The following is a 25,050-nucleotide window of genomic DNA, read 5'->3' on the forward strand; positions in this document are numbered from 1 at the left end:
GCCATGGGGTCAAAATTGGCCCCACCCCAGGGGTCATTGATTTTCACTATGTACATATAGTAAAAAATAAAAAAAATAATTATGGTCCTAGTGTTAAAATTGCCCTGCCCCAGAGGCGATAGTTTTCCATATAATTATGTATCAAGTAAAAACTTGAAAATCTTCTCTGATTTGACAAAGGCTAGATGTTATATATTTGGCATGAGACTTTGCGAAGTGAACCTCTACCAAGATTTTAGCCGTGGGGTCAAGATTGGCCCCGCCCAGGGGGTCATTGATTTTCATTATGTGCATATAGTAAAAAAATAAAAAAATCTTTTTGTCTGAAGGTACAAGGCATAGAGCTTTGATGTTTGCTATCATCTATAGATCTTCTACCAAAGTTGTTCAAATTTTTCCCCTGGTGTCAAAATTGGCCCTTCCCGGGTGCATTGATACTCATTATATACACATAGTAAAAATAGAAACTAAAACAAATGTTTTCTGAATTAGAGATAGCTACAGCTTAGATACTAGTATTTGACATGAAATGTTGTTTGGTGGACCTGTATCAAGATTGTTTTGAATTAAACACTTGAGTCAAAATTTTGCCTTGGCCAAGGGGACAGTGACTTACTTTCTTGTCCTTTGATGTACAGCAATGAAATTTTGACCATTTGTACAGTTTTAGTTTTAAAATTGGATTTTGATATAAGATGACCTAGATTTTGAGGATGTGACCTACTTTCTTGTCCTTTGAAGTACAGCTATGAAATTTGAACCATGTGCACAGATTAAGATGTAAAGTGAACTTTGATATAAGCTGACCTAGATTTTGACAAAGTCTCTTACTGTGTTGTCCTTTGATGTAGTCATGAAATTTAGGCTGTGTGAAATATGACCTTCACCAACAAATTCACTAGAATCAACTGCATTGATATATTCCTACTCTGATCTTTTATTTGAATAACAATATATTTGACCACTAATCTGATAATAAGAATTAGATAGGAAAAAACTTTCGTAACAGTTTTCTCAACAGCTACTTATCACAGCCTCTTGATGTTTGGCATACAACATTATCATGTGGTCTCAGACCGTCAAGTTTGTCGCTTATCCACTTTTTGTTTGCTGATTTAGTTAAATTTTTGACATAAATGGTCAATGGTTGGAAAATTTTGTAACAGTTTTCTCAGCTACTACTTATCACAGCCTCTTGATATGTGTTGTACAGCAGTAACACATTGTCCCATTCCGTTGGCTTTGATTTCAGGTATGTCGCTTATCCACTTCCTGTTTGCCGACTTAGTTAAATTTGCGACATTAATGGTCAATGGTAGGATATTTTGGTAACAGTTTTCTCAGCAGGTACTTATCACAGCCTCATGATATTTGGCATTCAGCATTAACATGTGGTCCCATTCCGTGGGATTTGATTTCAGGTCTTTTGCTAATCTACTTCCTGTTTGCCAACTTAGTTAAATTTTCGACATTAAAGCTACATGCCTCCAGATGAGTCAAAATATTTCAATAAAATCAAACTTAAAAAAAATTGTACTAAAATTTTAGGAAATGTAAAAATATTCAAGATTCAAGTAATATTCTGTAATGTTCTGTGCGATTAACGACTGATTTTTGTGTCGCCTTTACGGAGTAGTGGCGACATATAGGGATCCCTTCTCCATCGTCTTTCTGTCTGTCTGTCTGTCTGTCTGTCTGTCCGTCCGTCCGTCTGTCCGTCACAAAACTTGCCCGGACTACTTAGAAACTACTGGTGCAATTTAATCCAAACTTTACTTGAATGATTAGTACCAAGTCTTGTTGTGCATATTGCCAGCATTTTCCGGTTCAATGATTTTTGTCAGAGTTATGGCCCTTTAATAATTTTTATTTTTAAAGATTGTCCGGACTACTTCTCTTATACCACTAATGCAATTTCAATGAAACTTTACAGGATTGATCTGTAGCTCAAGTCCTTGCGCATATTGCACGGGTTTTCCAGTTGAATAATTTTTGGCCGAGTTATGGCCCTTGATTAAAAGGTGATTTTTTTTCTGTGTATTGCCAGATACACAAAAGCTTGTCCGGACTACTCCTCATAAACTACTGGTGCAATTTTATCCAAACTTTACAGGAATGATCAGTACCAACTACCAAGTGTAGATGTGCACTGTCCGTCTGTTTTTCCGTCTGTCACAAAACTTGTCCCAACATGAAATTGGCCATCATGAGGCGACACATGTGATCACTGATCGCTCTTGTTCAGTATTTACAACTATATTTCTACTGCGTTACTAATGCTATTTATTTAGGGCTATTTATGCATATTTTGACCACTTTTTAGTAATTTACGCGGGTTGTATGCGGCATTGAAAATGTGTAAATTGTTTCCATTTGGTTACTTCAGAATATCAAACATTCAGATACAATTTAAAAATTTTCATGAAAATTAGCATGAATCTTGAGGCGTAATGCTTAAATGGTCAATGGTAGGAAATTTTTGATACAGTTTTCTCATCAACTTCTTATCACGGCCTCTTGATATTTGTCAAACAGCATCAACACATGGTCCCATATGGTGGGATTAGATTTCAGGTATGTCGCTCATCCACTTCCTGTTTGCTGACTTAGTTAATGGTTAATGGTTGGATATTTCGTAACAGTTTACTCAGCAGCTTCTTATCACAGCCTTTTGATATTTGGTGTACAGCATTATCACGTGGTCCCATACCGTGGGTTTTAATGTCAGGTATGTAGCTCATCCACTTAGTTAAAGTTTCGGCATAATTAATGATCAATAGTAGGAACAGTTTTCTCAGCAACTACTTACCACAGCCTCTTGATATGTGGTCCAAAGCATTGACATATGGTCCCATATTGTGGGATTCCATTTCAGGTGTGTTGCTAATCGACTTCCGGTTTTATGATTTAGTTAAATTTTCAACATCAATGGTCATTGGTAGAAAATTTAAGTTACATCACAGCCTTTTACTACAGTGGTCAATGACTGCGTTTATTTAAATGGCAAATTTAATGTCTTACACTTAGTCTAACATGTACATTTATACGCCGTTGTGTAGGTATTGAATTACCCTATACAGGTATGTATTGGTTTTTATGGTGCCCCACGTGGATCACGAGATAGAGGACAATAAGCAATTCTTTTCGAACAGCCCTCATATCATAAGAAATTGCAGGTTAAATCCGAATTTGGTCATGTGTTGATTTTTGACATGGTTGTGCTTCTTAAAGAAGTTATGTTCCTTAAAGAATTTTTCAGTGTTTGTTTATTATTTCCTCTATATGGAACAGAATTAGTGCATTTATTCCATCTTGCTTTATGATATCGGGACTTACATTATGCTTGCTTCTATACTTCTTTATGACGATGAAAACCTGCGTTTTGCTGAATTCAGTCATGCCTTATGATTACTGAATGCACTTTCATGTAATTGCAACCTGATGTGTTCCCTACTAAACCATCAAACTCACATATTTTAATATGGTTTATGTTTAATTATACCCCCACCACAAAATGTGGGGCGGGGGGGCTATAATGGATTCGCTTTGTCGCGTCGGTCGGTCGGTCGGTCGGTCCGTCCGTCTCCATTTTCGTGTCCGCTCTATAACTCCTATACCACTTGAAGGATTTTCTTCAAACTTGGCTCAAATGTTCACCTCAGCAAGGGGATGTGCAGAACCCATGTTGCCCATGTGTCAGCTCAAGGTCAAGGTCACAATTGAAGGTCAAATATCAAACACAATCATATATTAGACAGTATGTCGTGTCCGCTCTGTAGATCCTACAATAATTGAAAGATTTTCTTCAAACTTGGCTAAAATGTTCACCTCAACAAGGGAATGTGCAGAACTCATGTTGCCCATATGTCATTTTAAGGTCAAGGTCACAATTGAAGGTCAAATATCAAACAATCAAATATTACACAATATGTCGTGTCCGCTCTGTAAGTCCTACACTAATTGAAAGATTTTCTTCAAACTTGGCTCAAATGTTCATTTCAACAATGGGATGTGCAGAACCCATGTTGCCCATGTGTCAGCTCAAGGTCAAGGTCACAATTGAAGGTCAAATATCAAACAATCAAATATTACACAATATGTCGTGTCCGCTCTGTAAGTCCTACACTTATTGAAAGATTTTCTTCAAACTTGGCTCAAATGTTCACCTCAACAAGGTTATGTGCAGAACCTATGTCACTCTTTTGCCGGCTAAGGTCAAGGTCACACTTGAAGGTAAAAAATTGACTTAGAAAATGTTCTTTAATTTTAACATATATCTGAATATTTCTGAATCTAGAAAGGTATTTGCTTGAAACTTAAAATATAAATGAAGTGTCACAATTAAGATATGCTGGTCAAGTTTCATAACTCTGTATTGCATTTTAACAAAGTTATGCCCCTTTTAATCTTCAAATTTACATACAATCACATATTAGACAATATGTTGTGTCCGCTCTATAAATCCTTTACTAATGGAAGAATTTTCTTCAAACTTTTCTCAAATGTTCACCTAAACAAGGTTATGTGCAGAATCCATGTCACCTTTGTGCAGGCTAAAGGTCAAGGTCAGACTTGAAGGTCAAAAATTGACTTAGAAAATGTTCTTAGATTAAAACATGTTCTTGAAATTATTTCGGAAACTAGCATTGGTATTTGCTTGAAACTTAAAAGATATATGAGGTGTCACAATTACGATATGTAGGTCAAGTTTCATAACTCTGTATTGCATTTTGACAAAGTTATCCCCCTTTTTAAGTCTTTAAATTTACATACAATCAATACTAGACAATATGTTGTGTCCGCTCTATAAATTCTATACTAATGGAAGGATTTTCTTCAAACTTTACTCAAATGTTCTCTCCAATTGGGCGATGTGCAGAACCCATCATACCCTTGTGCCAGCTGAAGGTCAAGGCCACACTTGAAGGTCAAAAATTGACTTATAAAAGTTTAGTATATTGGGAAAATGAAAGGTTATTTGTAACTGTTTCGAACATGATTTGATAATAGATATTTTTATTATTACCTGTACAATTTTTTTCACCAGAGATAATTTCTTTTTATGTATTTGTGCCACTTAAGTTATTCCCTTAACCACCTTTCCAAGTTGTCTTCTGTCAAGGACATTGGTGGGGGTATGAATCGCATTCAGCGATAGTTCTAGTTGTATCTTTTATAAAGGAAAACGTATTATGTTTGTTGTTTAAGATAACATTCTTTGCTTGTTCTTGATACAACTGTATGTAACATGGTAAGTTTCTGTCAGTACCTTTAATTTGCTATAAATCTGCCACTTATATTGTCAACATTATGTCACAATAAATTATTCATTTTTATCAATAATTGGCGAATTTGATGTGTATTAGCATTCATATGCTTCAACATATTCACTGATTACAAATATAATGCAATACATGATTAATGCGCAACGAAAACGAAGATGACAACGATAGCGATATTTTAGTCGCATATGACAGTACGCACTAAGCAGTTGGCAGTAAGCACAAGTTTGCTTCTTTAAAAAGAAGCATGCGAGAGGTCTTTTTGCTGCAGTAGAAGATTTGTTTAATTCGAAAATATTTGGGGATATTTTGCATTACAGACACAATGAATGTTTATAAATAACAATTATTAAACAAAATAGAATTTATTTTATATATATTGCAATGAAAGTTTGTTTTACATTTCATCTTTTTTAATGTTTTAAAATATTATATGCCGGAGAAATGGACTTTTTTCTTGGTGCATTAGGGATACTTTTTCTGCAAAAAAAATGTAACTTAATGTAAATATACATATCATTTACATTTGTATTTTGAATTCAGTTCCCTTTGTAGAAAAATTATATATATATTAAAAGTATTTTCAAAATAAAAGTTTCTTTTACTGTTTTGTTAAATATAAGGAAGCATTTCCTCTACATTTTCCAAAACGAGTATAAAGTATGTATGTTAATCAAACAAGTTTACATAAAAAATGTTGATATCATTTGATTGGAATAAACAGTAAATACTGTTATATACTGTTATACTGTTATACTTTTATATACTGTTTATTGGAATAAACAGTATATGAAGCTGCATGCCTCCAACCACAATATTAGAAGAAAATCAAACTTGAGATAAAATTTGTGCCATTTGCGCCAAAAAATCTCCCTTTGTGTTATTTAGATATACCGGTTCAATAGAATCAATACACGGTTCACTCGGTCATATAATATGTTTGTTTGTTTCATTGAGCGCCTTTTCCCAACAGTATTTTAGTCATATAGGCGGGTAGTTTCCTAACCATCGTTCTTGGAGAGTTACACCAGTACCAGACAACCTTCCTCCGCGCTAAACTAACAAAAAAGCTTCTCCCGGGGATCGAACCCACACCAGAAAGTTTACTGATTAAAAGTCATCGACTCTAACCCCTCGACCACGCAGGCGGTATATATAGTGCATGGTCATATTGTAGCTATAATGTTCACTGTAACTATTTATCAGAACATGAAATAGTAAAACGTTATTCAGAAAACAATACGGTAATCGATTTATACAGGAATGAAGCATCCATGCACGTAGTGTTAAGTAACGTAAATGAAATTTTCCGATTTTTCTATGTACCGATTTGTTCACTTCGATGTTAATTTTTCGTTTAAGTTAAGCCGTGTTTTGAAACTGGGCATGTGCAAAACAATTTTTGTAGACTGCTCCTAATGATTTTACGCTTAAAATGAGATTCATTCACTGCAATCAGATACACAAACATGGATGCCGCCAGCAATCAGTCTGAACACTATCCAATAATGCGAGTTGCAACAATTTGTGTTCGTATTATGACAGCAGGTGTCGCTTTGTCGGTACATCACGTTATTTTCCGGACGATCCCGTATTTTTTAGCACGTGGAGTAAAACAAAGTTACGTGCCCTTTATACAGGGGCGTATACAGAACAGTTTTAGTTGGGGACTGACATGTAAAGGGAAAATTTACTGGAAAAACAAGAGAACACGATGCGACAGACGAAAAGTGCGTGTTTTTGAAGATTTCTCCAACATGTGGAAAAAAAATGTTATAGATTTCTGTAATAACTCATCGTACAAGTGGCAACACTCACCTTTTATACAAGTGTTTACACTTCTTTTTGAGCGTGAGTGATAGTTGTATGAGCAATAGTGAAAGTGAATATACTATGCTCAAACTTACGGTGACACAAAGGTGACATGTGTGTGTTTTTATTTATTTTGTTCGCACGAGATACTGTGTCGTTGTCACGGGTTACTAAGTCGTGGGAACGAGATACTATGTTGTGGCCACGGGTTACTAAGTCGTGGCCACGAAACAGTTAAGTCGTGGGAACGAGATACTATGTTGTGGCCACGAGTAACTAAGTCGTGGCCTCGAGATAAATAAGTCGTTGGAACAAGTTACTATGTCGTGGCCACGAGAAAGTTTAGTCGTGGCCACGAAAAAGTTTAGTCGTGCGAACGAGATAAATTAAATAACCAATCAAATTACACTATTAAAAATTATATGAATTTTCCTAACAAGGATGCCCCTACTTCTCCTGTCCGTAAAAGTGCCATTGATACAAGTTATTGATTGGTCAAAGATTTAGCGTCATTGTGACCCTGATTTCTGACCACATTGCCTAAAAAAATTTAAGTGTCATCTACTGATCTTTTTAGGTTATATAAACTACGGCTTATTCTTTCTCAATCATTCATCAGACAAGGATTTTACATGAAGTGTCATGTTTATCTGACCCGTGACCTCAAAAATCCTTATAGGATATCTACTGTCCATGGGCAATGTCCCTACCCAATAAAATAATCCAGGACTAAGTCCTTCTCAAGTTATGGTATAAACGATGTTTACAGGCCGCTGTACGTACAAAATGACCAATTCTATCATAGAATTGTCCCAACAAAGGGCTATAACTTAGTCAAAATTAATGTATGATTTATGGATCTTATGATCCTGAAGACATGTATCAAGTTTAAAGTGAACACTTCATTATTTTCAAAGATTAATGTTGCACGTAAATCTTTATACAGAAATTTTCTTCTAAGTTTAGAAAATCATGGTGTAATCTGATTTAATTATCTCGTCTGCACGACATAGTTATCTCGTTCCCACGACTTAAACGACTTAGTAAATCGTGGCCACGGCTTAGTACAGTACAAACTTGATTTTTTTTCTGTAAAATAAAATAAATATAATTTGGCGTCACACAAATATTGTGCTTTAAATCCTTTACACTGTAAGTGGGCAGTATGCATATACATGTATAGTGTTATTACAAAAAATATATGGAAGTTTCTTTTAAAGACAGACACAACTTTACTTGACCCGTAATAAGAAAAGCAGATTCCTATACATTATGTGTATATGTTTTTATTTAAATAAAACATAATTAGTAAGAATTTTATAGATTTCAATAAATTTCTGTGATAAAAATATATTACTGAAAGATGTGCATAGTATATCATTAAGCACAAATGTATGTGAATGTGGTGGTGTGTGCGGGATGTCTGATCTATAATCAGACACACATATGCCTAACATGTGAGCCGCGTCACGACAAAACCAACATAATGGGTTTGAGACCAGCATGGACCCAGACCAGCCTGTGCGTCCGCAAAGTCTGATCAGGATCCATGCTGTTCGCTTTTCAACTCTTTTACAAGTAGAGAAACTGACAGCGAACAGCATGGCTCCTGATCAGACTGCCAGGCCAATACTTTTTGCTTTTTAATGTCCAAGTCATTAGATAAAGACATTGAAGTTCGCAGTACCTAGGCAGGTGCTTAACAACTGGATGGCAGCATAATATGTTTTGGTAAGGGAGTACACTAAGAAGACAATTGCATGAAATTGACACGTATATATTCCATCCCAGCTCATGAACGTATATTTGGGGGGAGGTGCAGCCCTGAAGCCAGGGCCTGAATCCGCCACTGTACGTGTAACTGCCCCATTGAATAACTGTTTACGAGCATATATTTTCTATTAGACTGTATACATATATAAAATTATATTGCATAATCCTTTACTACTTGTATTTATATTCTTTCAACTGCAATTTATGTATTAAGCGCTCAGTACGTATTTATATATACATGTACGCAGTATCTATACGGAAAATTCCGATGAAAGGCGAATCGTGGAAAAATTCCGTTGATATCGATAACAGAGTTCTCGCCCCTTAACAGTTCACAAATCGCTAGACATAGTTTAAATTGTTTATCATAATTTAAGATGATCAAACATAATCCACAAAGCATCAGACACCGAGCTTTATTAAACATAAACACTGAATAATGGATATAAGCGAAAGCTAATAGTAATCACGCTATGCGAGCTATAAATCAAATAAGTCACATATTTTAACAAAATATATCAGGGAAAAAAAGTGAATTTTAAATGACTTCTACATAAAAGTAATACAAAAAAACTAAACCGTAAATGATTTGTATAGAGCATGAAAAAATGTAGCTTATACATAAAGGTATATAACGTTAACATTTTAGTATTCCAAATGGCTTGTTCCAGTTTAATAGTTATCACTCAATGAAAGAATTGGTCACTACGAAATGTTTGAATGAAATAATGAAAAATGGAATCCAGCATAATGCATTGTTTAAATATCATAAAGCAAGATTGAATCAAGCATAATGCAAGTTCCAATGTCATATAGCAAGATAGAATTTAGCATAATGCAAGTTGCAATGTCATCAAGCAAGATGGAATCAAGCATAATGCATGTTCCAATGTCATCAAGCAAGATGGAATTAAGCATAATGCAAGTTCCAATGTCACCAGGCAAGATAGAATAAATGCATTAATTCTGTTCCATACCTCTACAATTGTACACATTCATCTCGAATTTGAGATATGTATACATCAAAGAAAAGACAAAATCAAGATTGAATTTGGTCAATGTTCACTGAATTTTGGCAGTTATAATGCTTCTTTTACTTTAAAAGAATAAGAATAATTTCTCAGTGAACATTAATAATCTTTAACAGTTGTACACATTAAACTCAAAAATTTGACATATATGGGAATAAGCAGGTTAAGTTGGAATTTCGTCATGGAATGATAATTTGGAATAAATTTTTCCCTTTTGAACATTGGAAAAACTGTAGTTTTTAATTTCAGCATTTTACTTTTTTAAAAATGTATGTATAATGTTGAAATCGCATGTACAGGTTTTTAACAGGAAAATACAAGTCAAGTTTGACTTTTGTTTTGCTTTGTTGATTTTTGACAGAGTTATCCTTCTTGAACTTAGAAAAAATAAGAACTTTCGTTTGTTATCTATATATAAAGGAATGTATGTCCGAGGTTGACATTGCAAGTGCTTGTATACACCAGAAAAGTCAAGTTCTAATTTGGTCATGGTCAGATGTTTTTTGACGGTTATCATCGTTCAACTTGATTGAAAAAACTCACAATTTCTAATCATTATATCAGCTAAAAATATGCAATTTTTTGAAAAAATGTTGTCCTTAACAATGATAGCTAAATAGTTTTATATTTGGTAAAAACAAATGTTAACATTATTGTCGTCATTAATTGTAGGAACATGTTTAACAAAGGATCAAAAGGATTCTTTTAAATTTGATGGTCGACTAATACAACTAACAGAAATACAGATTGAAGCTTTAGGAAAATCACTATATGAGAAGGCTATAGGAGAAGGTGCTTTTGGTCAAGTATATAGTAGCAGTAAGTATATCTTCTTAATTTTGTCCATAACACTGGCATGGTATGTTAAAGCAGAATGATGCCATTAATGCACCTTAATATTAACCCAACGTTACATATAATTTATCATATAGTTAAAATAATTATCTTGTTCATTAAATGAAAACTGTATGTCCACATTCCCTACGACTTAATCCTCATCCATGGATTATTTGAAATAATAAAACTGACCTCAGAAACAAATCAAATATATTTTTGATGAACGCATCTGTCTGTAGCATTCTTAGGTAGTATTTTATCATGTTTACTCATATTAATTTGATTGACCCGCTTAAGCTATAAATGAAAAAACCTTTGAACATCTGCTTCTACAGAACTAATTGATGGATATTATCACCAAAGTTAGTCTATAGCATCCTTAGTGGCCCTATTGTTGGAATCACCAAACTTTGTCTGTAGCATTCTTAGGTAGTCTTTTATCAAGTTTGCTCATATTAATTTGATTGGCCCCTCTTAGGGGCTTCTAAAGCTAAAAAAGAAATACCTTTTAATGTCTGCTTCTACAGAACTAATTGATGGATGATCACCAAACTTTGTCTGTAGCATTCTATGCGTACTCTCTTATCAAGTTTGCTCATATTAATTTGATTGGCCCATTTAAGGGGCCGCTAAAGCTAAAAATAGAAATATCTTTAAGCATCTCTTTCTACAGAACTACTAGTAATTGATGGCTGATCATCAAATTTTTGTCAGTTGCATTCTTAGGTAGCCTTTTATCAAGTTTGCTCATATTAATTTGATTGGCCCCTTTTAGTGGGCCAATGAAGCTAAAAATATAAAAAGCTTTGGACATCATCTCTTTCTGAAATAATTGTTGGATAATCACATAACTTTATCTGTAGCATTCTTATGTAGTCTTTTATTAAGTTTTCTCATATTAATATGATTGCCCCTTTTTAGGAGCCCCTAAAGCTTAACTTAGAAATACCTTTAAATGTCTCCTTGTAGGAAACTATTTGATGGATGATCACAAATTGTGTCTGTAGCATTCTTAGGTAGTCTTTATCAAGTTTGCTCATATTAATTTGATTGACCCCTTTTTTAAGGGCAGCTAAAGCTAAAAATAGAAAATCCTTTGAACATTATCATTCTCCTACTAAAATAATTGATGGATATTATCACCAAACTTTGTCTGTAGCCTTCTTATTGGTCCTATTGTCTATTATAAAGAAAAAAGAAAAAAAGAAACAATCAGTGTTGTGAAAGTATATTAATGGAGAAGCAAGTTATAGTTGAGCTGAAAAGAGCCGAAAGAGTTGGACTTGCCTTTCAGCAAGTTCATTAGAAGAATTGTTTCCAATACTGAAAAGCAGTTGTTTCTGGTGAGCGACTCATGTCCATCATGGCCCTCTTGTTTTATATATATGATATCTGAACTTTTTATCATAACTATGAGGAATAAGTCAATGGCTTATGGTGTATTAATTCAGTAGTATTCCCCTTTTTGTACGAGCTTGCGCCTTTCTTTTTATTTTTATATAGAATTATTTGGAATTCCTGTCGCCGTCAAAAAGATACAAACAAATACCAGTCCACAAAATGAAAAACACGCCCGAATGGTAAGATTTCTTCTGTCATGCAAGAACATTTATGTATTTTATTCAATTTTTGTGTCTTTTAAATAAACATTTTGAATTATTATTTTCCTTCTAAAATTTGATATTTCATAGAAATTTATCAAACTAATTATTATTCAATTCATGTAAAAATGCATTTTGTAAAAGAACAATGAATACCACCACTCTAGCAAAGCCTTTGATTGATGCTTACGTTTTGTAACTATTTTTTATTTCAGGAAATGATGGCTAATAGACTCATGAACCCATTTATACTTCCGCTTATAGCTTTTGCTAAGAAGTCCAATGGGTAAGTCACATTAAAATTGTGTTTCTTTCTTTACTTTTGATATGCTGATTTTATATTGATAAAACAACACAACACATAATCATTAAATGAATAGTTTTGCACCGCAAACATATGATTGCAATCTAAATATCTTCATGTTTACATAAGGAAAAAGAAATTGCAACACTTAATGTGCTCTTTGGTTGCAATTTGTATGCGAGTATTTTTTTCAGGTTCGTACAGTCTTAAAAGTGCTTAAATTTCAGTCCCTTTCTTAAAAAGTGCTTAAAAATAAAAAAAAAGTGCTTAAAAGTCCTTGAATTTGATTACTCTCTTGAAAATTGCTTAAAAAGTGCTTAAATTTGCTACAAATGTGCTTGAAATTGATTGAATGACAGACTAGTGTGGATAAAAATCAACAGTTATGAAAAAACAACCCAAAATCGATCTTGTTCAGTATTAAAATCAATGAATTTTGTATTCTTTGCTCAATTTTACAGGCACAAATTGCAGTTGATTGAATTTCACTTCAACCCCTCTATAATGCTCATGTTGTGTTCCAAGGTCTCAACACAGCATTTAGCCAGATTCTGACATGTAACACTCTTGCGAGATAACCGCATTACCCCATCCACTGCAATTATGTATTATCCTATGATTTTTACTTACCATACAATGAATATTGACATTATTTTGTAAAACAATTATTTCATATTGTCATGTTATAGTGTTTATATTTAAAAGAAACGGAAAACCTACGAAAGAAAAACATAAATCACAAATGGAAACTGTTAGCCATTACAATTGTAGTGAAAGCTTTCAACCTTAGTTGTGCCCCTTAGTTAATTAAACACCATTTATCTCCATCGGTAAAAAGTGTAGGCTTTTTTATTGATTTTGGGCTTTTGTAATTAACTTACTTCAGCAATGTTTTTGAATGCATCAGTTACGGTATGAATTTAAGATTTTTGTAACAATATGATGCCTGACTGATTGACAGGTAAAACAACAAAAGAGCGGATAAGCGATTACCTGTAGTCTTTTCACACCTTCTCTGCTCATAAGCACAGTTATAAATCTACATTAAAATAAATTATCTCCAAAAAAACTAGTCTGTTTTCTTTCGGGTGGGTGGGCGGGAGCGTGATATAGTTAGGGTTTTAACAGGGGGCATAGGACAAGGTGGCAGTTAAGTTAGTATTTGTTGCCATCTTTGTTGTTATTCTATAGAAACTGTTTAAGTGTACTGTACTGTAGCCAGAAAATGTGTTTTCAACAAAAATGACTTATAAATTAATATTGGTTAAACATTGTGTAGGACATAGACACAACAAATTGTGCTTGATAAATGGCAAAAACATGCTTAAAAAGTTCTTGAAAAGTCCTTGATTTTTGATACTGGATGTCTGTACAAGCCCTGTCGTTTTTAATTTGCAAATTTACATTGTACAAGCATGCATTCCCTAAATTCATTACAAATGTGTCATAAGATGACAAAACAGAACTCAACAAATATGTAACCTCCTCAAATCCTGTGTTTGAACTGCAATGTGCCAGAAAACGTTATAATGATAGGTGTTTAAATCAAACAAGTCCAATTTAGCCAGGTCATAAAAAGCCGTTAAAACTGGAACAGCGATTAAACTTGTATATAAAAAATGCGAATCATGGACAATCAGTAATTAGACCTTAAATTTTTGGGTGACATGAGGACTCAATGATTGTAGAAGTGATGTCCAGTACAGAGAGGGAATTCGCTTCCAATAAGTTAACGACAGAAAAGTGATGTTATTAAAGAATGCCGAAGACACTGATTGTCGAATAACTGTGCAATTCTAAGCAAGTTTACGGGACAGCATATAAAATACTTTCAGAAACACTGTGTGTAACTTATGTCTCAGCTTGATGGATTCCAACTCGATGACTGCTGACCAAGAGATATAATAATTAAAGGCTTTAAAACGGCATTGAAAAATGCTTGTCCAGATCAAAACTTCTACATGCATGGAGTGATTTCAATATAACTTGGTAAACATGTTGACTATATAGAGGCAAAGTCTCGCCTGCAAAATTCAGGTACCTGGGACCAAGGTCAAGGTCACACACAAGTTACAAAGTTCAGATAAAGATATGAAAATGTCTTATTTGACAATTTAGTCATCATTTATTGAGGAGTTGAAACATAAATGGTCATTATACTGACATCAGTTGTGAACCATCTAATTTAGGTTAATTTATGCAAGGCAAAGGTCACTAAAGATGATGGCGCGTCCGTGACCGAGTGGTTAAGGCCGTTGACTTCAAACCAATTGCCCCTCACCGCTGTAGGTTCGGATCCCGACAGGGACTTGGATTCTTTCATGTGAGGAAGCTATCCAGCTAGCTTACGGAACGTCGGTGATTCTACTCAGGTGCCCGATCGTGCCTGAAATAATGCACGGAATGGAACCTGAGGTCTTCCTCCACCAGTAAAGCTGGAACGTTGCGATATGACCTATACTGTGTCGATGTGACGTAAAACCCAAATCAAAACAAAACAAACAAACTAAGGATGATAAAATATAGAGATTTTGTCCAGAGCATATTTCCTACACATATGGAAGGATTCTAATGAAACTTCATACAACTATAACTTCTTTACTATAAGAAGCAGTGTCTCGCACATGAACTACGTCTCAAGGTAAAAGGTCAAGGTCACACTTAGAGGTTATTGAAAAATGCTTGTCCTGTGCAAAACTTCTACATGCATAGAGATTTCAATATAACATGGCACAGATGTTCAAAATTGTGAGGCGGAGTGTTGTGTTGCAAAATTAAGGCCCCTGCGGCAAAGGTCAAATTCACATATTGGGGTCAAAGTTCAGATAAAAATATGAAAATATGTATTCGGACCATTTAGTCATCATTTATTGAGGGATTGAAACAGATATGGTTGTTATTATAACTTCTGGTGTGAAACATGTAATTTAGGTAAATATATGCAAGGTCAATGCTTCTAAAGATAATTAAATTAAGAAATTTTGTTAAGAGCGTATCTCCTTCACGCATGGTAGGAGTCTAATGAACGTTCATAGAAAATCAATGTTAACCACTATGAGAAGCAGTGTCACGTGCATGAACCAAATTTCTAGGTTGAAAGTTAAGGTCACACTGAGAATGAAACCTTTAAGGTTTATTTAGAAAGTAAACGATATAGAAATTTATGTAAACATAAACATTGGTTATATACTAAAAAGTATTTAATATCTAAAGTAGACTCGTGTGTTCATGACCCGCGTAGATTTTGGCGGGAAATAAAAAGTGTACTTATTAAATCTAAAACTGAATCTAACATATCATTAGATGACTGGTATAATCATTTTAGAGATTTGTTTTCTAATACTAATACAAATCAACAAACCGGTTCAGAAGATGTAGATTTAAACACACATTTTGATGAAATTGAGCAGTTGATATTTAATTCTGATATCTCTGGTGAAGAGATACTGACAAGTATCAAATCACTTAAACTTAATAAAGCTTCGGGTGGTAATCTTTTGCTGCAGCAACTTGCCTACGGTATTCAATATCTATACCGTATATTCGTAAATTATTTAATAGACTTTTTACGAAAGGTGAATTTCCAACTAGTTGGGCAACTTCAATTATTATTCCTTTACATAAGTAAGGAAGTTTAAATGATCCCAATAGTTTTAGGGGCATTGCACTTCTTGATGTACTTAGTAAAGTGTATATTACAAATGTAACTAAACGGCTTACTTTTTACGCCGAAGCTTTTAATAAACTTTCTGAATCCCAAGCAGGATTAAGTGCCGGATATAGTACTATTGATAACGCATTTGTATTGCAATCAATTGTCTCTAGGTATTTTAATATGAAACATCGATTTTTATATGTAGCCTTTATAGATTTTCAGAAGGCTTTTGACTCCGTGGACCACACAATATTATACGATATTTTAAGAAGAGATAGAGTTAAGGGTAAATTGTATAATACAATTCAAAGTATATACTTTTCTGTTAAATCATGTGTACGTTTAAATGGGAATCTTTCAAATATTTTTGAATGTCCAATAGGACTTCGCCAAGGTTGTAGTTTGAGTCCAATTTTGTTTGCTTTGTTTATTAATGAATTGTATATTTTAATGGTGGAAAATGATATCAGAGGTATCCAACTTTTTCCTGATATTGTTGAAGTATTTTTACTTATGTTTGCTGATGATATATCATTACTTTCAGATACTATTGTCGGTCTACAAAACAACTAAACTTGTTACAACAATTTTGCATTAGTAGTAAACTTGTAGTTAATATTGAAAAAACTAAAGTACTTGTATTTAAAAGAGGTGGTCAGTTATCTAGAAGAGAAAAAAGGCAGTATAATGGTAACCACTTAGAAATTGTTAGTGGTTTCACATATGTTGGAATATATTTTAGTAACAGATTATCTTTGTACAAAATGGCTGAGGCTATGGCCACCAAAGCGACAAAAGTACTTTTGTATAGTCTCAGTTCATTTCAACATATTTATTGTTTACCACATAAAACGTTTTTTAAGATTTTTGATTGTAAAGTAGCATCCATAATGTTATATGGATCAGAATTGTGGGGTCTTAAAGACAATAAATGTATAGAAACTATACAATTATATGCTTGTAAACGTTTTTTGAATGTCAATGTTTCTGCTTGTAATGACGCAATTCTTGGCGATCTAGGCAGATACCCAATGTATATATTTGCTGCAAAACGTTGTATTAGATTTTGGTTGAGACTTATAAATATCCCTAGAGATAGATATACACGCTTATGTTATGAAATGCTGATGTATTATGACAGTATTGGATACAAAAATTGGGTGACTGATATATGATTAAACCTATATAAAATTGATTTTGATACGTATGGGAGGCACAGGTTGTAGCCAGTCCTAAATTATTTATAATTCAATATGAACAGCGTCTATAAGACAAGTTTGTGCAAAATTGGCAATTAAAGTGTCTAGAAAATGTAAAATTAAATCATTATTTTATGTTTAAGACTTACTTTAAAAAGAAAAATATATTTCTGTTATAGATATTGACAAGTATAGAAAATGTTTTGCTAGTTTTAGAAGCTCTTCTCATTGTTTAATGGTTGAAAAGGGTAGACATTTTAATATTGATAGAGAACATCGTGATTGTATGTATTGTGAATCAATGTTAGAGGACGAATATCACTTTCTTATTGTGTGTTCTTTATATGCAAATTTACGTTCTTACTATATACCATTGTATTATTATCAATATCCGAATGTTCAAAAGTTCTACTCTTTGATGGCAACTGAAGACGAGTCATTGATACGTAATGTTGCTATGTATATTTATTATGCAATGAAAGATAGGGATAATTTTCTTAAATGTTTTGAATAATTTATATTCAGATTGTATTTTATAATTGTATTAGAAATTCGTATTGCCAATTTGTATTGTATATTATATACACTGTGTATGGGCCGGATACCTCTTGTACAATAAAGATATTGAATAGAAGTCATTGAAAAATGCTTGTTCTGAGCTGAACATCACCATTCATTGCGATATTTAAGTGTTACTTGGCACAAATGCATTGTGAGACTTATAGGCACATAACCCAGGTCCAGCAGCTACCAAAGTCAAGGTCAGATAGGGAAGTCAAAGTTTGTGTGTGGGGACTATTTAGTTATCATTTATTGATGGATTATACAGGAATAATGATCAGCATCTGTAGTTGTGCACCTGGGTACTTTTGTCAGGATGTATACAATATTTTTAGAGTTATTGCCCATGACTTAGTAAAAATTTGCAACTTTCAACTTGTGTCGCACGTAACTCAAAAAGTATTAGGCCCAGAGTCATGAAACTTTACTGAAATGTAAATTCGCAAATGTAGTTGTGCACCTGGGTATTTTCGTTTGGATTTATTTAGTATGTTTAGAGTAATTGCCCTTGACTCAAAAAGAATTTGCAATTTTCAACTCGTGTCGCATGTAACTCAAAAAGGATTTGACCTAGAGTCATGAAACTTTACAGGATTGTTGATCAGCATGTGCAGTTGTACACCTGGGTATTTTTGTGTGGATTTATGTAGTATTTGTAGAGTTATTGCTCTTGACTCAGTAAAATTTTGCAATTTTTAACTTGTGTCGCATATAACTCAAAAAGGATTTGGCGTAGAGTCATGAAACTTTACAGTAATGTTGATCTGCATGTGTAGTTGTGCACCTGGGTATTTTCCTCTGGATTTATTTAGTATCTTTAGAGTTATTGCCTTTGACTTAGTAAAAACCATTTTATTATGTTATTTCTTCCTTTAATGCTTCAGTTAGAATCTACCAACAAAAAGAAGAACGAACAACATCACTTAATTACAGAAATAATGATCAACATAACTGTGAAGCTATGCACCTGGGACTTTGCATGTAGATTTTTTCAGTTTTGTTAGAGTTATTGCCCTTGACTTACAGTAGTATAAATTTGCAATTTCAACTTGTTCATGCATAGCTCAAAAAGAAATTGACTTGTAGGCCTGAAAGTTTACAAGAATGTTGGTCAGTATGTGTACTTATGCACCTTGGGGTTTGCTTGTGGATTTATTCAGTATGTGTAAAGTTCTTGCCCTTTACTTAAGTAAAATAATTTTAGTTTTCAACTATTGGCACATGTAGTCATAAAAATATTTGACCTAGAGTGATAAGATTGGCAGAACAGTGGTGTGTGGGGGCACACGTGTCCTATGGACACATTTCTAGCTACTAATTGATTGCTTAAAACTGTTTGATTACCACATTTGAATTAATGTTGATATACATGGATTTTGTTGTATCATCCTTATCACTATTGAGTGTTAAATTCTTGATTGGCGCAATTAAATTTACTAACTCTTTTAAGGCAGTTTATGGCTTTTAACTATTGTTCTATTGTTCATTTTCTTCAATTAGTCAAGAATCATACAAAACAACTAAAATAGTTTTCTTTAAAAATATATATTTTGGCCTACTAAATTTTTTTTTACCAGAATAACTGATTTTTGGGACGCATTGACAGAGTTTGGGGCTGCATTGACCCACTAGGAATATTTTGGGGCCGGATTGACAAAGTTTTGGGCCGGATTGACTTGTGGTTAGGTTGACTTTAATTATTTCCCTGCAAAACAAAGTTACTTAAGTAAGGGGGTATACTGGAATCTGCTTGTCCCTTCGCACTTCCCGCCATCCGTCAGTTTTTCCTTGTCTGCCTAATTCCTTTGACCGACAATCTTCATATTTGGTATTTAGATTGGTCATGATTTGTAAATTTTCCCTATTGATTTTGAGGTCACCAGGTCAAGGTCACATGGGCCTTGACTTAAAAAACTTGTACAGCCAATAACTCAAGAATCCTTTTACCCAATTCTTCATATTTGGCATGGAAATTGGCCATGACTAATGGATGACCCCTATTGATTCTGAGGTCAAAGATCCAAGTTACAGGGGCCTTGACTAAAAAAAGCTTTTCTGGCCAAAAACTTTAGATTCCTTTGATCCACAGTCTTCATATTAAGCATGGAGGTTAGCCATGATTAGTAAATGACCCCTGTTGATTTTGAAATCACTGGATCAAAGGTCAATGTCACAGGGGCCTTGACTAAAAAAAGTTTGCCTGCCAACTAACTTAAGATTCCTATGACCCAAAGTCTTCATATTTGGCATGGAGGTTAGACATGATTATTAGATGACCCTTATTGATTTTTAGGTCACTGGGTCAAAGGTCAAAGTGAGACGGGCCTTGACTTAAAAAGCTTGTCTGCCCTATGACTTAAGATTCCTTTGACCCACTGTCGTGATATTTGGCATGAATGTTAGTCATGATTAGCAGATGACCCCTATTTGTTTTGAGGTCAAAGGTGAAAGTCAGAAGGGCATTGAGTTAAAAAAGTTTGTCCACCCAATTACTTAAGAATCCTATTACTCACAGTCTTTATATTTGGCATGGAGGTTAGTCATGATAAGTAGATGACCCTTATCGATTTTGAGGTCACTGGGTCAAAGGTGAAAATTAGATTGGCCATCACTAAAAAACACTTGTCAACCAATTTACTTAAAAATCCTTTGACACACAGTCCTGATATTTAGCAAGAACGTTATTCATAATAATTAGATGACCCCTATACTTTTTGAGGTCAATGGGTGAAATGTCAAGGTCACAGGGGTTTAATGTTAAAAAAACTTGTCCGCTCAATTGCTTAAGAATGCTTTGGTCAACAGTCATCATATTTGGCATTGAGGTTGGTTGTGACTAGTTACAGACCCCTATTGATGTTTAGGTGACTATGTCAAAGGTCTAGGTCACAGGATTTTTTATACTCCCCGAAAAATTTCGGGAGAGCATATAGTCGCCGCTTTTCTTGTCCGGGACATAACTTTGAAACAATTATTCCCATTTGTTTATTTTTACACTTTGAACTTTGTTCGGGACATAACTCTAAAATTTTAAGAGATATCAATATGAAACCTCAAAATGGGGGGGGGCTATAATGGATTCGCTTTGTCGCGTCGGTCGGTCGGTCGGTCGGTCCGTCAGTTCAAGGTCAAGGTCACAATTGAAGGTCAAATATCAAACACAATCAAATATAACACAGTATGTCGTGTCCGCTCTGTAAGTACTACACTACTTGAAAGATTATCTTCAAACTTGGCTCAAATGTTCACCTCAACCAGGGGATGTGCAGAACCCATGTCGCCCATGTGTCAGCACAAGGTCATGGTAACAATTGAAGGTCAAATATCAAACTATTAAATATTACACAGTATGTCGTGTCCGCTCTGTAAGTCCTACACTACTTGAAAGATTTTCTTCAAACTTGGCTCAAATGTTCACCTCAACAAGGGGATCTGTTGAACCCATGTTGCCCATGTTTCAACTCAATGTCAAGGTCACAATTAGGGTCAAATATCAAACAATCAAATATTACACAGTATGTTGTGTCTGCTTTGTAAGTCTTACACTAATTGAAAGATTTTCTTCAAACTTGGCTCAAATGTGTACCTCAACAAGGGGATCTGTAGAACCCATGTTGCCCATGTTTCAGCTCAATGTCAAGGTCACAATTAGGGTCAAATATCAAACAATCAAATATTACACAGCATGTTGTGTCTGCTCTGTAAGTCTTACACTAATTGAAAGATTTTCTTCAAACTTGGCTCAAATATTCACCTCAACAAGGGGATGTGCAGAATCCATGTTGCTCATGTTTGTTTCAGCTCAAGGTCAAGGTCACAATTGAAGGTCAAATATCAAACAATCTAATATTACACAGAATGTCATGTCTGCTCTGTAAGGCCTACACTAATTGAAAGATTTTCTTCAGTCTTGGCTCAAATGTTCATCTCAACCAGGGGATGTGCAGAACCCATGTCGCCCATGTGTCAGCACAAGGTCAAGGTCACAATTGAAGGTCAAATATCAAACAATTAAATATTACACAGAAAGTCGTGTCCGCTCTGTAAGTGCTACACTACTTGAAAGATTTTCTTCAAACTTGGCTCAAATGTTCACCTCAACAAGGGGATCTGTTGAACCCATGTCGCCCATGTTTCAGCTCAATGACAAGGTCACAATTAGGGTCAAATATCAAACAATCAAATATTACACAGTATGTTGTGTCTGCTTTGTAAGTCTTACACTAATTGAAAGATTTTCTTCAAACTTGGCTCAAATATTCACCTCAACAAGGGGATGTGCAGAATCCATGGTGCTCATGTTTCAGCTCAAGGTCAAGGTCACTATTGAAGGTCAAATATCAAACAATCTAATATTACACAGAATGTCATGTCTGCTCTGTAAGGCCTACACTAATTGAAAGATTTTCTTCAGTCTTGGCTCAAATGTTCATCTCACCCAGGGGCTGTGCAGAACTTATGTCACTCTTTTGCTGGCTTAAGGTCAAGGTCACACTTTAAGGTCAAAAATTGACTTAGAAAATATTCTTGAATTTTAACATTTATTTGAATATTTCTTAATCTAGAAAAGGTATTTGCTTGAAACTTAAATATTTTTGAAGGGTCACAATTCCGATATGCTGTTCGTTCAAGTTTCATAACTCTGTATTGCATTTTACCAAATTTATGCCCCTTTTTAAGTCTTCAAATTTACATACAATCAAATATTAGACAATATGTTTTGTCTACTCTATAAATTCTATACTAATGGAAGGATTTTCTTCAAACTTTACTCAAATGTTCAACCAAACTGGGTGATGTGCAAAACCCATATTACCCTTGTGCCAGATAAAGGTCAAGGCTACACTTGAAGGTCAAAAATTGACTTATAAATAAAAAATTTAATACATTTGGAAAATGAAAGGTTATTTGTAACTGTTTCGAAAATGATTTGATAAATACATATATATTTATACTATTACCTGTACAATTAGTCTTTTTTCACAAGAGATAATTTCTTTTTATGTATCTGTGCCACATAAGTAATTCCCTTAACCACCTTTCCAAGTGGTCTTCTGTCAAGGACATTGGATGGGGTATGAATCGCATTCAGCAATAGTTCTAGTTTTGTTGGGATATATGTACTATTTTTAGAGTTATAGCCCTTGACTTAGTAAAAATTAGCAATTTTCAACTTGTATCGCACGTAACTAAAAAAAGTATTTGACCTAGAGTCTTGCAACCTTCAAGAATGTTGCTCAGCATGTGTAGTTGTGCCCCTGGGTATTTTCGTGTGGATATTTTTAGAGTTATTGCCCTTGACTTAGTAAATATTTTCAATTTTCAACTTGTGTTGCACGTTACTCAAAACATATTTGACCAAGAGTCATGAAACCTTACAGGAATGATGATCAGCATAGGTAGTTGTGCACCTGAGTATTTTCGTATGGATATTTTTAGTATGAGTAGAGTTATTGCCTTTGACTTGGTAAAAATTTAAAATTTTCAATTTTCAACTTGTGTCGCACTCAAAATATATTTGATCTTGAGTCATACAACCTTACAGGAATGTTGATCTGCATGTGTAGTTGTACACCTGGGTATTTTTGTGTCGATATATTTAGTATTTTTAGAGTTATTACCCGTAAATTAGTAAAAATTTCCAATTTTCAACTTGTGAATCACGTAACTAAAAGTGTATTTGACATAGAGTCATGAAACCTTACAGGAATGTTGCTCAGCATGTGTAGTTGTGCACCTGGGTATTTTCATGTGAATATATTAAGTATTTTTAGAGTTGTTGCCCTTAAATTAGTAAAACTTTCCAATTTTCAACTTGTGTCGCACATAAGTAAAAAAAGTATTTGACCTATAGTCATGAAACCTTACAGAAATGTTGCTCAGCATTTGTAGTTGTGCACCTAGGTATTTTCCTTTGGATATTTTTTTAGAGTTATTGCCCTTGATTTAGTAAAACTTTACAATATTTAAATAGTTTTGCACGTAACTCAAAAAGTTTGTGACCTGTAGGCCTGAAAGTTTAAAAGAATGTTGGTCAGTATTTTTCGTGTGGATTTATTCAGTTTTTGTAGCATTTGCCCTTTATTTGATAAAAGATTTTCGTCTGGATATTTTAGTATTTTTAGAGTTATTGCCCTTGACTTAGAAATCTGCAATTTTCAACTTGTGTCGCATGTAACTCAAAAAGGATTTGACATAAAGTCATTAAACCTTATGGGAAGGTTGCTCAGCATATTTAGTTTCGCACCTGGGTTTTCGCTTGTGGATTTATCCAGTATTTGTAGAGTTATTACCCTTGACTTAGTAAAAACCGTTTCATTATGTTGTTATTTGTTCCTTGAGTGCTTGAGTTAGAATCAACCAACTTTACAGGAATAATGATCAACATCACTAAATTACAGGAATAATGATTCACATCTCTGTGAAGCTATGAACCTGGGACTTTGCATGTGGATTTTTTTCAGTTTTGTTAGAGTTATTGCCCTTGACTAACTGTAGTATAAATTTGCAATTTTCAACTTTTTCATGCATAGCTCAAAAAGTTTTTCACTTGTAGGCCTGAAAGTTTACAAGAATGTTGGTCAGCATGTGTTCTTATGCACCTTGGGGTTTGCTCGTGGATTTATTCAGTATTTGTAAAGTTCTTGCCCTTTAATAGGTAAAAGAATTTTAGTTTTCCAAAAATACTTGCCCTAGAGTCATAAGATTGACAGAACAGTGGTGCGGTGCGGGCACCCGTGTCCTATGGACTCATTTCTAGTTTTAATTATAAAAAGTGGCATTGCGAAAATGTGACGATTGAAAATTTGTCTGTTTACTGCAGAAATATTTACAATTCGTCTTGTTGATTTTGATCAGAATTGATAAGATTAAATATTTTTTTATTATTTGAAGATTGTTACTCATCGGCTTTTTCAACAGGCATTGTAAAACAAAATTTTCAAATTTGTAATTTACGTCAAAATTTACTGTTGTTGATGAAACTTTTTTGAAAC

General features: G+C 34.1%; 1 protein-coding gene across 1 annotated transcript in view; it reads left to right on the forward strand.

The window, feature by feature from the left end:
* Positions 1-25,050, forward strand: part of LOC132757385 (uncharacterized) — a 119,857-nt gene that overhangs the window by 41,329 nt on the left and 53,478 nt on the right. The window contains exons 5-7 of the mRNA XM_060748654.1: positions 10,571-10,717; positions 12,239-12,315; positions 12,552-12,622. Coding sequence (XP_060604637.1) covers positions 10,571-10,717; positions 12,239-12,315; positions 12,552-12,622 — 295 coding nt within the window. The remainder of the gene's footprint in view (positions 1-10,570; positions 10,718-12,238; positions 12,316-12,551; positions 12,623-25,050) is intronic.

This window comes from Ruditapes philippinarum, unplaced genomic scaffold (assembly GCF_026571515.1).
Source record: "Ruditapes philippinarum isolate M1 unplaced genomic scaffold, ASM2657151v2 ctg302_1_1_1_1, whole genome shotgun sequence".
Taxonomy (NCBI): domain Eukaryota; kingdom Metazoa; phylum Mollusca; class Bivalvia; order Venerida; family Veneridae; genus Ruditapes; species Ruditapes philippinarum.